The sequence below is a fragment of the Eucalyptus grandis genome, chromosome 8 (assembly GCF_016545825.1).
Source record: "Eucalyptus grandis isolate ANBG69807.140 chromosome 8, ASM1654582v1, whole genome shotgun sequence".
Taxonomy (NCBI): Eukaryota; Viridiplantae; Streptophyta; class Magnoliopsida; order Myrtales; family Myrtaceae; genus Eucalyptus; species Eucalyptus grandis.
In genome coordinates this window covers 31,561,768-31,576,117 of record NC_052619.1, presented here as the reverse complement: position 1 = coordinate 31,576,117, position 14,350 = coordinate 31,561,768, and the positions used below count along the sequence as shown (strand labels likewise).

General features: G+C 39.7%; 1 protein-coding gene across 1 annotated transcript; it reads right to left on the bottom strand.

Annotated features, from left to right (window-relative positions):
• Positions 1-8,582: 8,582 nt before the first annotated feature.
• Positions 8,583-13,663, bottom strand: LOC120287157 (disease resistance protein RPV1-like). The gene is made up of 6 exons (XM_039299861.1): positions 13,523-13,663; positions 12,800-13,313; positions 10,257-11,358; positions 9,523-9,795; positions 8,787-9,400; positions 8,583-8,640 (listed from the first exon to the last, which is right to left on the bottom strand). The coding sequence occupies exons 2-6, from the start codon at positions 13,276-13,278 to the stop codon at positions 8,583-8,585; spliced, it is 2,526 nt and encodes an 841-aa protein (XP_039155795.1). The 5' UTR covers positions 13,279-13,313; positions 13,523-13,663.
• Positions 13,664-14,350: the final 687 nt, after the last annotated feature.

Here is a 14,350-nt window from a genome sequence, read left to right as displayed (position 1 = left end):
TTAGTGTAATTAAGTCCCCGACCCTAAATTCTCTGGTTGCGTAGGAAGTGAGGTACACTTACATGCTTCACTTGGTTTCTAGCCGACCCCAATAGGTTAATGGTGATTCCATTTTTGTGAAATTTTCTTAAGAATATCTCAATGTCACGCGAGGTATGGGCTTGGGAGAGCTTGCAACTAATCATGAGCCTTAGGCCTGTCTTTTAGGCAATACCCCTAAACATGTTCCCTCCCCTGGAGGGAAGGTCGCGACATGAACCATCATAGAAGAAACGATCATAAGAACGTATCTTCCTTTGTCCTCCTCTGCTTGACTTCACATGAGCCTTGTGAGAACCGGCTGGTGGTCTACCTTCAGTTAGGCGGTTGTATCTCCCCTGATCTCCCCCACCAGTGGCTTTATTCTTCGGATGAGAGTCCGATCGGGATGTGGAAGGCGCTTTATACTCCACGAACAATTCGGCCACTATCATGGTCGTCATGAGATCTCCCACATTGAATCACTTCAGCTCCTGCTTAGTCCGTGGCTTGAGACTACTCATGAACTAGTGGCATGCTTCGGTCTCGTTTATTGAAGGGATTTTGAGTAGCAACTCCGAAAACTAATTGATGTAGTCGCATACATCACCCCTTTGCTTGAGACGCTTAAGCTCATCATGAGCTTCTTCGTCCGCATAAGCAGGATAGTAGTTCCGTTGGAACTTCTCGATGAATCTACCCCGTGTCGTGATAGGATCCCCACACCTATCATCCTACTGACGACGCCACCACAACAATGCATTATCAGCTAAGTATATAGATGCAGTGTTTACCCGTGATTGGTCGTCGTTGATCCTCATGGCTTGGAAGTACCGCTTCATATACCATAGGAAATTGTCCACATCTTTGGCCACCCGCAAACCTGTGAATTCCTTCAACTTGGGTGCGTTCATTCGTGTACTTTGCATGGTGATCACCTTGTTCACATGTGTAGCTTCCGATTCGGTAAGCTTCCCCTTTAGTTTAGCTATCTCCTCGCGCATAGCCGCCATCATGGCCTCCAAGTATTCATCCTGTTGTGCGAGTTCTTCCCTTAGGGTTCCCAGCAACTTGTGTCGGAGCTCTTCCATGCCGGTCTTGAGCTCTTGCACCTCAACTACGAGCTCCTCCCTTTCGGCATCCACTCCATCCACGGTCTGGGTCAGGTCATCGACCGATCCTTGGACATCAGTGACAAACAACTCTAGCTTTGTCATCCGATGTGCAAGGTCCCCCATTGGATCCCTTGAATTCAAACCACCACGGCTCTTCTTTCCCTTGGTAGTGCCCTTCTCGGCGTTCCTCCCACGATCAACGCAGTCACCACCCATGGCGAGTGCCTCATTGGATCGTGGATCAGCCATTACACTTGGAACGAACTTGGCTCTAATACCACTTGTCACGAGCCGATCGATCTAGCGTTCCCTTTGCCCGTGCGGCCTTAGGATTTCTCCCAAGCAGCCTTTCTCACACTCAACTCACAAGAATCTTTTGAGAGAGAAACTCTAGAGAGAGAAGCTTTGGATTGTATTACTTATGAATGGGATCAGAACAAATGGGGGGGGAGGAGACCCTATATATACAAATACAAGGCAAACCGTATCCGTAGATCTCTCATCGATCTAACGGTGGAGATCATATCTCCCTAACTACCAACTACCCGCATTTATTACATACGAATACAATTACCGTATTGCCCGCCCCCAAGAGTATTCTAGAAGACTCGATAAAACCCTAAGACTCGGGGATACAAGCCGAGGGTCGCTTGATCCATGGATATGTCACGACCATCCCTTAGAACCCTCTTGGAATGGCTTTCTTTCGGGCCGTGACACGTGACTCTACCTTTCATGTTTTTCCACAGCTTCTTTGGATTATTCAATTAAGTTGTGAGTAAGTGGGCGAGGCATACATAAAATATGAGAGAGGAAAGAGAAATGAAGAGGACAAGAGGAGAAACTTTTTTTTGGCGTTTTAGTCGCTTGGATACAAAATTTTGGGGGCAGGTAGATATCATGAATTTGCATTCTCTTTTGCAACCAATCATGACCTAAGTCTTTCAGTTATTTATATCCAAGACAATCTTTAAAAAGTATTCAATTGCTTGATCCAGAATGTGTGATGGGTATATCTTTTTGGAATTAACTTATTTAGATGATTCAGTTCCTTCTTCAAAAGTAAGAGAATTATGTGTAACTAGCTTGTAAGTAACATGCAATCATGTAATTATTAATTAATACATCTAAATATAGGTAATTAAAATAGGTATTTAGATATTTTATCGCATTTTGCATTGTATTCATTACGGAGCATCTAAAACCATAGGACTACTGCTTTGAATGATGTTTATTTTTTTATTTATATTAATGGTCTAATACTACTTTAACATTTGAAATCTCTAAGTTTATAATCCGAACCATCCCACCGCACACTCTACGCACAAGATCAGTGCCTCCTTCTCTAAAAAAGCGTAATTCCAATTACAACCACGTCAAGTTACAATTGCGGGGTTGGAGTTATTATATTTGTAATCTTCTAATTCACTCACATGCAGATTACTTTAAAATCGTTGCTTGATGCTTTGTACTATTTATAGACAACAACTGAAACAAGTATTTCGATAATACCAAGTATTTCTAATATAATTAAATGCTACTAATGTGTGTATTGGTTGAGTAATACCAAGTACATATGCACAAGCTGACATGCAAATTATATCAATAACAACACAGAGATTTAATATTAGGAGTGCCCTGCCACTGTCTTGAGTACTCTGTTAGGGTGGATAAGATATTGGACGTTGAAGATGTCTACAAGCTACAAGGATCTTGAGATAAGCTAAACATATGGAAGAACCTTGATCCATGATGAACAAATCGAGAAGAATATGGATGTTCATGATAGTTTGGAAGGACCAAGATAAGGTGAACAGTTAGATGGACCTGATAAACAAGCCTAGAACGAGAATGTTTGGTAAAACTTGAAAGGAACATGAAGGAGAATAGCTTTGTAGAATAGAATCAATCATATACTTAGAAGGACCAAAAGAAAGATCAGTATTGTTATCAGGAGCAATGGATTGTTATCAGAGCAGCTTTCTCTATCATATGAAGTGGAAGACTATGATGACATCGATGACTTGTGTGAGTTTAGTGAAAATCTAATGAAGATCTCGGCAAGAGGAGAAAAAGTGTGATCTCATGAGGATTTGATGAAGACTTGGAGGTATTGTTGTCAATCTCTCATCAATTAGAATTCTTTGGAAGTTGACATAGTTACAAGGATCATTGAATGATTGATTGCAAGTCATTCCATATAGTTTGTTAGTGGATAGCATCAATAATGTCACGCCTCGATCCACATACGGTCGCGTGACATCCCTCGCTCAACACACTTTATTTATCCTTTGGTCATTCGATTGCAATGTCCTACGAGGCGTCGCCGACCCAATTCGCAATAACAATAAATGCACAAGCATAAACATAAAAAAATCTCTAACCATCATTCAATAGGGATAATTAAAAACATAATAATTTATTTATGCATCATAAGTCAACATTAAGTTTAAAAGTTTAACAGCTAGCTTCATCACATCTAACGCGTCTGATAGCGCTGCCACAACCTTCTACAAAAGGGACCGTGGTACGCCTACGTCTTTAATACTACGAGGATGGTCCAAAAAGTGTTAGCAACCTCCAGGATCCATGGCTCCAGCTCAGTGATCTACTCGGGGTCGAGCTTGGGGCTAGACACTTCCCTATTGGGAATGTTCCCATTCTTGGCATCTCAACTGATGCCTCCCCCTGAACCTTTGACACTTGGCGGACTGTCGAAGCTGTGGATGGGACCCTAGCTCTCGTTGCCCACCCAAAAGTATTAGGCCATGAATCGGTGTGGCACGAGGTTAGATAGACCTTCGTTGACCCAGATGATTGTGACGTAACACGTGTAATGCGCGTTAAGCCCTGCTGATATAGGATACTCCATCACCTCCCGACTATACTCAATGGGGAGGCCAAAACGTATATGATAGAACGGCTCAGCCATTCTTAGGGCCTGTAAACATTTCAACAAACAAATATGAGATAGACTCAATGAGTGAACTTCCTAAACCTCGCATAGAGAAGTCGTTCACCTTAAAAGCGCTCTAAACAAGCAATTATCTATTAATGACAAAATATGGCAACACTCCTCTAGCTTTACCCTCACTATTCTCATAATAACGAGTCTACTATTCAAAGCCATCAATATAGACACATAGGCAATACCATAACACATTGTCCATGCTCTTGAGCCAAACATATGAATGCGCATTATGGTTCAAATCATATGCTCATGCCATGGAATAATCCGAACATGAACACATACGTATCTCATGCACTTTCCATACAAGTACGTCCAGATTATTACAGTCATTCAGGACCTAAGGTTAACCCGAAGGTTCGCAATCATCCAGCGTAACCAGGCATTGTCTCACCCCATCAAGCACAACATTGTCCTGTGTAAAATGCATTAGGACGGTCATTCCTATAAGGAGTTTCGTTCTGAAATCCATTCGCAAATGGCATCCTGTTGACTTGGGAGCATCCGAACTTAATCAATGTGATGCCTATGCGATATGCAACTTCATTTGCCATATGCCATTATATCATACACATGCATCACATTATATCATACACATATGCACCATTTACTTCATAAACTCATGGCATATAAACTACTTATCAAAGTACAATAAAGTCATCATAATTGACAATACATTCACATCATTTATAACGTGCTATCAAATCCATCACATAATCCATCTTTTATTTATATAACATATCACCCTACCATAACGTATTCTAATAACATGCCACATTACAATGTCACGTCGTATAGAACACACTTGACACGTACATCACATAATACGTAACTCACATAACACATATAACTCATAATCCATATAACATGCTTAACATATAATCCGTACCCCACATAAGCCTATATCACATAATAACATTTCATCATATTATGGCATAATAAACAACATATCAATTTCACTTATCATAAACCGATAACACCGATAACTTATTGCCTTAAACGTGATAGCCTATCACCAAAACCCGATAACTTATCATCAACAATCATGTTGTCATTTAAAATCTGATAACCTATCGCCCTAGGCTCGATAGCTTATCACCCATGATAACCTATCGGTAAAAGTTTGATAACCTATCGCTTTGAAGCTTGATAACCTATCGCTAAATGTTTGATAACCTATCTGGGCCTAATAATCACATATCACACAACATTCACTTATCACACTAAAAAATCATCATTTAACCACAATCAAGCCCTAAACTACTCCTAAAGTGCAACGATAACCTTAATCAAGAGTTAGAAAACCACTCACAAACTATTCGAGCTTTGAAACATGCTGGGGGAAGGAACAACAAGATTGGACAACAGTTGGTCTCACGTCCACAACGTGCGGGTGAGCTGGACAGCGGCCGAATGGCAATCCGGCGGTTGCACAACGGTGGTTTGGCCGCCATTCAGCATTGGCATAGCCTCTGGGCTTCGCAAGGGACTAAACTGGAGAAGAAACAAGGGAGAAGGAGCATGGGCAAGGGCTGCACAGCACCGAACAGCCCTTGAGGAGGCTGGTCAGTCAACTTTGAGCGGCAATTTGGCGACGCGAATGGCAGTGGGTTTAAAGGACGGTTGCTAGTGAGGTAAAAAATAAGAGGAAACAAATGAAGAACAAGCTTGCAAAGAGAGCAATGGAGGTGTCGGTGGTGGTGAGGGAAGAGAGATAGAGAGCTTGAAACCAAAACAAGTGAGGAAATAAGAGAGAATGAGGGTGAGAGAGAGGGAACCAGCGGTGAGGGGGAGAGGGAAGAGAGAGAGTGTGTGATGTCAAGTCCCAATTAATGCCCATCAAATCCCTTGAGCTCATGTCAATCAAGATGGCTTATGAAAGAAGCAAAATCCTTGCATTAAATGAGATATAGATTACACTCGAATGACTAGGTTAGAGCTAGATTAGGCCAGGTAGGTTAGATACCCTCTTCCCAGTCCTCTTTGCTGCCCAAATTCAAGTGCTGCCCCCTTCACTTGTCAATTTCCATCTTTGCCCTTTTGTCCTTAGTCCAATGTAAGGGGATTTCGATCATTTCACAAAGATCTCGCACTATTCATGCATTATTTACGTCCTTGCATGCGTCTAATGTCAAGATCTTGTCAAAAGAGGGCTTGATGGACTTGAAGGGCACATGGGCCTTCCTTGGCTGCCCACCCCTTGGGTGTGTGGGCCTTGGGCCGCCCACTTGGGCATGGGCCCATTGGGTCCCCCCATGGCCCGTTTCCATTTTTCCTCACTTGTACGTCCTTATCGATGAAAAATTGAGTTTTCGCTCTAAAGTGACCTTTTTCGATACTCTTCTGGTTTATTGATCCTCAAGGTCATCTCATCCAACAATTGCTTGTCGAGACAATTCCATTCTGAAAAACTGTGTCGAAACAAGGATATCACAAATAAACTAGTAATAATCTAGATCGTGCAAATATTTAGTCTTGGAATGTACTAGTCACTTGATCATTTGATTATAACATTAATCAAAATGAATATAGCGGTTAACAAAGTTTGAAATCTAGAAATGACTACCAAAGTTGATTAGGAGTTGTTTGGGCAATTATGAGCAAGACACATACTAATAGAAGTACACTAAAACTATTCTAATAGACCACCAATATCAAGGAGACGTTGCTGATGTTAGAGAGTTATTCTGATGACTTCTAGCAAGGTTTTGCTATTGGCAATGGTAGAACCAATGGCTACTTAAGGATTTCAATTAGGAGTGGTCATTTGAGGATGGATGGTTATATATTAAGTATAAGAGAAGGCGAGTCATGTGTTTTAAGTGTTCTTCTTTGCTTTGTTTATGATGATATTAACTGTGTACTCTTGATGTCAATGTTTGGGTCATGCCACTATTTGCAATCAATGACAAGAGCAAGTGAACAAAAGTGATAACAATACGTGAGTCCTAATAGTTTAACCTATTGGAAAGATGGTACTTGCTGATTATAACTTTTTTTAAAGATTGCTAGTGGATTCTAGCTTTGCCGTGGCTGTTAGTGTTGAGAGTGGACGTAAACTTGGGGATAAAGCTGAAATATTATATATTTGCTTGCAATATCGTCTATCTCTTCACTAATAGCATCACAATTTATTTATGCTGATATTTGAAATTTAATTTGTTATATTCCGCAAAAAAAAATTCATAGTTCTAAACCAACCTATTCACTCTTTTTAGGTAGTACTATTAGCTCCAACACTTAGATCCTCTTAATCTTTCATAATGGGGTGGAGGATTGGGGATGGAGCAATAAGACTCAATCCTCAATTTTTATTTTGTAATTAATGCATTTAAAGTCCTAAAATTTAATGCGAAAGTATGACTGAATTTTAAAATTCTTATATAATGCAATGCATCACAAGAATTCCATTTCAAAACGAAAACATCATCCTAACATAGTCAAGAAGAAAGATAATATATGGCTCAAGAAGTGACATTACATGAGGCCATTGGATCATTTCATGTCGGTGGTGAATGCGCGTTGCAAATTTGGCTTTGTTCCACGTGCCAGGCCGCAGAATTGGGTCTAATCCACATGCAGGGCATGGAAACTCTGAATACTCACGCCAACACCTTCTTTGTCCTTTATCCAAGCCAGCTCTACAAGTTAGCAAACACAAGCAGAAAAGAGAACTTCTGTTATGCTTTGACTAATCAAAACACGCCCAAGAATTTCGACACGGCTACCGAGGCGCCCTTTGGATCGAAGGACAATCTGGGAGGAGTGCAGGCACGGTGGACTGAATGATGTTTTCCCCAGCTTTTGGCGGCATTCAACATTTTTCTAACTTGGTGAATGCTGACAATTCAGGCAAACTATCCATAGATGTGCAAAAAACAATTTCTGCCTTCTTCAAAATATTCAACTCTTTCAAGCCTTCGACGGCTCTTAACTTTTGACAAGACCAAATAGAGAGACGCTGTAGATTTTTCAACTTCGACAGGTTAGGCAATTTTTCAATTGCATAACAAAAACTAATTTTTAGAGACTTCAGAGATTCCACTTCCCCCAAACCTGGAATCTCTGCCAGTTTGGTTAAACGATGGAGATATAATGTTTGTAGCCTCTTCAAGCATGATAGATCGGGTGTGCTGTCGATGAATTCGCACCAAGATATCTTCAATTCCCTTAAGCCCTCCAAGTATTTAAGTATGGGCAAGTGTGGCATCGGATAGTTACTGATTTGGAGAACTGACAAGCTTTTGAAGCCAAAAAAATCAGGCAATTGCGCGATGCAGCTAAGTTTCAAGGTTGATAAGCCACGTGGAAGCCGATGGATGGACTGCGCGTCCTTCCAAAGTGAGATAATCTTGTTCGCTTCAGAGAAAAACCCTTCTTTTTCACTCCCGTAGTCAATACGTATAAAATCTTTGTTCACTTCGAGATGATCTAAATGAACTAGGCTCGAGAGGTCAGGAAGAACAGGGATATCAGCAGCTTCAACCACTAGACATTTCAAGCTCAAGGGAAGCTTTGGCAACGGGAGAAGCCAGCGACCTGAAATTGTCAGCGTTTGGAGACAGAAGAAATCACCGATCTTTCTCGGCACAGTAGAGATTGGGCTCCCATTTAAGTCCAGGATCCTCAGACAGTTTAGGCTCCACATTTCCCATGGGATTTCATCCTTGAGGCACCAACAATACGAGGCATTGAGCTCTTCGAGTGTCTCCACCCTTTCGAGCGCACAAGGTATCGTGTGTATCTCTGTGGATGCCACATTTAAGACTTTTAGTCTCTTTAGATTTCCAATGGAATCAGGGAGAACACTGATGTTTGAATTCCTTATATTTAACTCAACCAATGATTCTAATTCCCCAATAGAGTCTGGAAGCTCTATTAGATTATAGCAATCAGTCAACCACAAACATGTAAGATTTGTTAACTTTCCAATAGAGTAAGGAAGTTGGTGGATGCTATAGTTATTCAAAGTTTGAAACCTCATCAAAGATTTTAGATTGCCCAGTGTCTCAGGAAGCTTGAACAATTCGGATAAGGATGACTCGGTAGTTTGGGGCACGATAATCTCCGACAAGCATTCTAGAGAACCGATTTCCTTGGGCAACCCTTGAAGGGAATGGCACCCCTTGATATCTAAAGTCCTTAGTTGTCTTAGCTTATTGATTGACTTGTCAATCGTAGCGAATCTCACACACCAAGTGAGAATCAATTTCTCCAACTTGCCAAACTTGGAAAAATTGGGTGTCTTGGTTAACCTCTTGCATCCCGTTAAATCTAGAACTTTCAACTTTTTCGCCTTCTACAATGAATATAAAGGCAATTACATGCCCAAGAAAAGCATGAGAATACAATAGCATACAACTACCTAACAAATGTGAATTGATAGAATTTTAAGCAAACATGAGCGAGGTGTGTCAGTACCTTGATTTGCCTCCATCCACCCCAATTGTGGGTGATGTTGCTTCTCGAAAGGTCAAGCACGACCAAATTCACCAGGTGAAGATTCACGGCTGAAAGATTGAATGGGCAATGATGCCAAGACAGCCATCTCAGATTACGAAGAAGATTATTGAAGTTGCCTACGAAATTCATTCTCCGCCCTCCAAGGAACCTCAGCTGTGGCAGACGGGATAATTCTCCAGGTGTTAAGTCATGACTAATACCTATACTGAGTGCTCGTACAACTTGTTTTTCCTACCAGCAGCAGCAGAGAATAAAGATGAGCATACAACGATATTAGTAGTTCTTCTCCGTCACCAAATAATTTAATCAAACGCAAGGTTGTAACAAAACAATATTCATTTTTTCTATCAATTTAAAAATAAGAAAAACGAAGCATGTTTAAAATCTTCATTCGGGGTTGATTTTTCTATCTTTTTACAGACTAAACACCTTCAAGGCAACACAAAAATCTTCAATCTCGCACCGGAACAAGAAACGGATAATTTTAACTAATCAAACCGCGCCGCAGCTTTCTACTCGTCTCACATGGCTTAGGCATGAAAACATATACTTCTATTGCTTATAAAGTTGCTTTCTCTTTCTTTATAAATTAGTAAACAAAGAAGGCCATCAACTAATAATGCCGATTTTAAAGCACACAACAAGAGATTTTGCTTGGATTGACTATATCTTCTCCTCTTAATAAGTTTTACCTCGTTGCTTCTCAGTATGTCTAAAGTATTCTCATCAATCGACACCCAAATGCGCTTTCCAGCATCTTCAACATTGTCTTTTTTGACAATGTACCTTCCTAGATCTCGAACTTCATCATGCATCCAAAATCTATTGTCCTCATCGATCTTTATCAATGACATGAGCAGAAGAACATCAATCACGCTGCGTGAAGAATAGCCACTATTACGCCACATGTAGTCTGCATAAGTCTTTTTCTCCCGGATGCAAAAACATGCTATGTCTAGAAATATGGCTTTTTCTATATCATCCAATTTGTTGATACTTATCATCAATGTTTGTCGAACGTCTGTACATGGGGCTTGCTTTAAGTCCTCCAATGTCTCATCCCATTCCGATCTGGCTGTGGAGGCGAAAAGGGAACCTACGACTTCCAAAGTCAAAGGAAGCCTTCCTACGCTTGAAACGACTTTTTCTGAGAATTTGTAGCAATCTTCTGGAGGAGTATCACTTCTAAAAGCATGCTTACTAAAAAGCTGAATCGCTAAATCAAAGGGCATCTCCTTTACTGAGTAATCCATGTAATAGCTAGGTTGCCTTTGGTTGTCTTTATTTCGTATTATCCTTATGTCCCTAAGTGTGACAATGATCCTACTTCCACTCTCAAACCAATCATAGCTTCCTACCAAGTTCTCAAGTTGCTTCTTCTCGTCCACATTGTCGACAACAACCAGAACTTTTGCTTTGCCAAGTCCTCTTGTTATGCGATCGATCCCGTCGTTGGTGTCATACATTTCTTGAGTAGAGTTCGAGCCCAATGTTTCGGATAGTAGTTTCTTTTGCATGTCTAAAAGACGATGACTTTGGACATCTTCAAGGAAACTACAATAATCAAATTTAGACCGGAGTCGGTTGAAGATAACACTAGCAAGAGTTGATTTGCCAATACCACCCGTCCCATGGATTATAATGAAACGTACATGGTCATCAGAGTTACTATCCAGCAGTTCCTCTATATATTCTACATCATTCATTTCAACTAGATGGTCAGGAAGAGTTCTATTCTTCCCCTTCAGCTTAAGCAGAACCTCTCGAACAATTAGTTTTATAAGTTCACCATACCTGCCAATATAAGCTAAATATATTAAGAAAGATTTACAACGGCAGCAATTTTTCAAATAGCATATTTGAATCCATTTAAATGTAAACATCTCAAGTTACAATGAAAATTATCTAAATTATAAAGGACTTTAGTCCATTTCATATATGATTGAAGAAGAGAAAAAATTGAGTAGAAAGCAATGTAATTATATCGTTATGACTATTTTATCCGTCTACTTATTCATAGAATATATAAATGAAATTTAAGTTTAGCAACTTTGGCATGTTTAAGATTCAATATGAGCAACAATTAACTCATGTTATAGATGAGAACTGGGAGACTTCATCGAGATACCGTCAATCTAGCCATTACCGTCGAGATCTTAGCTTAGACACATCTAGGGATGCTGCCTCCAGATCTTGAGGAGACGTTAAAGAATGGTGACTAGCCAAGCTTGGGTTTTATTTTTGGAAAGTTTAGTGCACACGTGAGCAATTAAAGAACCGATCAATTTGTGACAAGTGTCTGAGCGGCAGCGTCGACATTGTCACTAAACTTCTCCCATTTTCAAATCAGTTATGAACCAAGTAAGGGTGTGATGCGAGATTATTGCTTCTAGGAACCATATATATAATACTTGTTATTTTGAAATTTAATAGAGTTTTACTAACAATTACTCTTATCGGATTTTATTTTTTTGGCCAAAACTCTGTTGGGTTTAAAAATATTAATCTGTTACATTGTTTGGTTTCATGAATAACATATGTAATAAATGTGGAATACCATCAGAATTTCTGAAATACTCCTAAAACCAAAATTATGAAACCTATGGCTGTTACTGCAACTAAACGTGCTGTTAATGTTTCGCGAGTCTTTTTTTTTTCTTTCGCAAGAGGCACCATCAAAACGCTAGGGAGAGCCGTCATATTTTGTAGATAAAATTCACCACCACAGCAGTCTATATAGTTCCCTTAATAATAGTAGAGAAGATGTGACTAGACCTGAGTTTCCTTTTTCTTCATGAAACTAATAATTTAATGTGCTGGCAACATTTGGAGATTGATCAAACATTCATATGCTAGTAGTACAAAATCAGGATGTTTGATCTCCAACGAATAAGCATTAATATTTTTCTGTTTGTTGCTTCCGTTTTCTTTCTCCTAATTTGTTGAAAATTATTTATTTTGCTATTTAAATTTGTTTTGCAGTCTTTGACAACCAAACAAGATGCTAACTCAACATTCAACAACGTGACCATGACATAGCATACGCATGAACCTTCTTTCAACTTACATATCAATTATAGAGAAATTAATAACTTGAAGAGTAGATTGGATATGATATAAAAGTCGATCTATATCCTTAAATGTATAACTTGACTAATTAAGTCCTACCTTACAAAAATAAATGCTTCACATGTTATATTAAAAATATAGCTAAAAAACAAGTTGAAAAATTTACCCTTTTCCTTCAAGCTTCCAACCTACTCTTGTCGGAACCTCAACGAGAGCATCTCCCCAGCGTTTTACTTCACGTGAGTCGTAATTCTTCTCATGCTCGGAGAGGGCAGCTCTGTACAATTTGGTTTTAAGTTTTACATCATCTATCTCCACGTCAAAGAAGATAGGGAGGATCTCCTTTTTCCCAACTGATTTTGAAGTGCAATCTACCATATGCGCAACCTCACGAAGACACCATGGACTGGAAGCGAAGCCCTTAGAGAAGATGGGGATATAGATTTGAGAGTCGTTTAGGGCTCGCAAAAGCCCTCCCTCAATCTTTTGACTGACCGAGAGCTCTTTATCGTCTTTGAAGACACGGATTTCTTTCTCCACCATGTCATAATAGAGGCAACTAGTAAAGTTATCTCGAGTATCTAGTCCCCTGAAACTCAGGAATACCTCAAACTCCATTCCTGAGGTGTTAGTGGCTAGAGCCATCACACGTTGCAAACGAGACTTGAGACAGGATCTAGCTGAATGAAAATTGTCAATGAGCTTGCTTTAGGCAGGATATCAATTGGGGAAGGTTTAAAAACAAAAGAAAAAAATACAGGCGGTATTTATGATTAGCCAGGATTTACAGCTATCAATTGGTGATGGCAAACTCTGAAAGAAATCGAAAATACAGCACCCCAAAATCGAAACATTGGACCAAGAAATTGAAAACGAGACAAGAGAGTACCTAGTGGGCTGATTGAAGGCCGATCAAGCAAGGCAAGGGCGCGACCTGCGAGATCGAGGGAGAAAGGAGAGGAGACGGCGACTTAGGCAAGACTGGAGAGACATCAGAGGCGCAGCTGAAGACTAGCGAGAGAGAGGAGATGGAGAGGGGTCAAAATCCGAGAATGAGAACTAAAAGGACAATAATGCAATTGAAAAGAGTGAAAAGAAAAAACAAAGCAATAGTTAAAGAAAAGGGCAATGCTTATGTAACGGTACTGTTATCCTTTCAAAATAACGGTGCACTCTTGGCCACAGATTGCTGACTGTATTACAAGAAGATTTTTCAAGCTGGTCTCATCATTTTTCTCATTTCTTCCAATACTTTCTTTTGAGAAGAAAAATGAAAGATGTGGCCTTCTAGTGAATGACCACTTTCCACACTGCTCCTTGATACATTTGATCATTCGAAGAGTAAAAACAAAAGACTTCTCCGTTGTCTAACTAAAGTAACTCCATTGAACCCTTTCTATGAAGCTTCTCCGTGAGATGCAACTCTGCCATATGCCCAAAAAAAAAAAAAAAAAAAAAAAACAAAACCATCTTTGTTATCTTACAATGTTGCTGGTTGTAGACATATGTATAAAATTAATAAATTCAATTTGTTATGATTTTGGTAGAAATATGGCACATATTGTTCTTTAAAATTTTCATTATGACATCTCATATCGTAAAATGTGAGTCACATTTTAGAATATTCCACATTTGGTTAGACTAAAAAAGTTAGAATTCATAAAATTAGAAAGAATTGCATCTTAAAATATCTTGCACTTCGGGAAGACAAAATGTC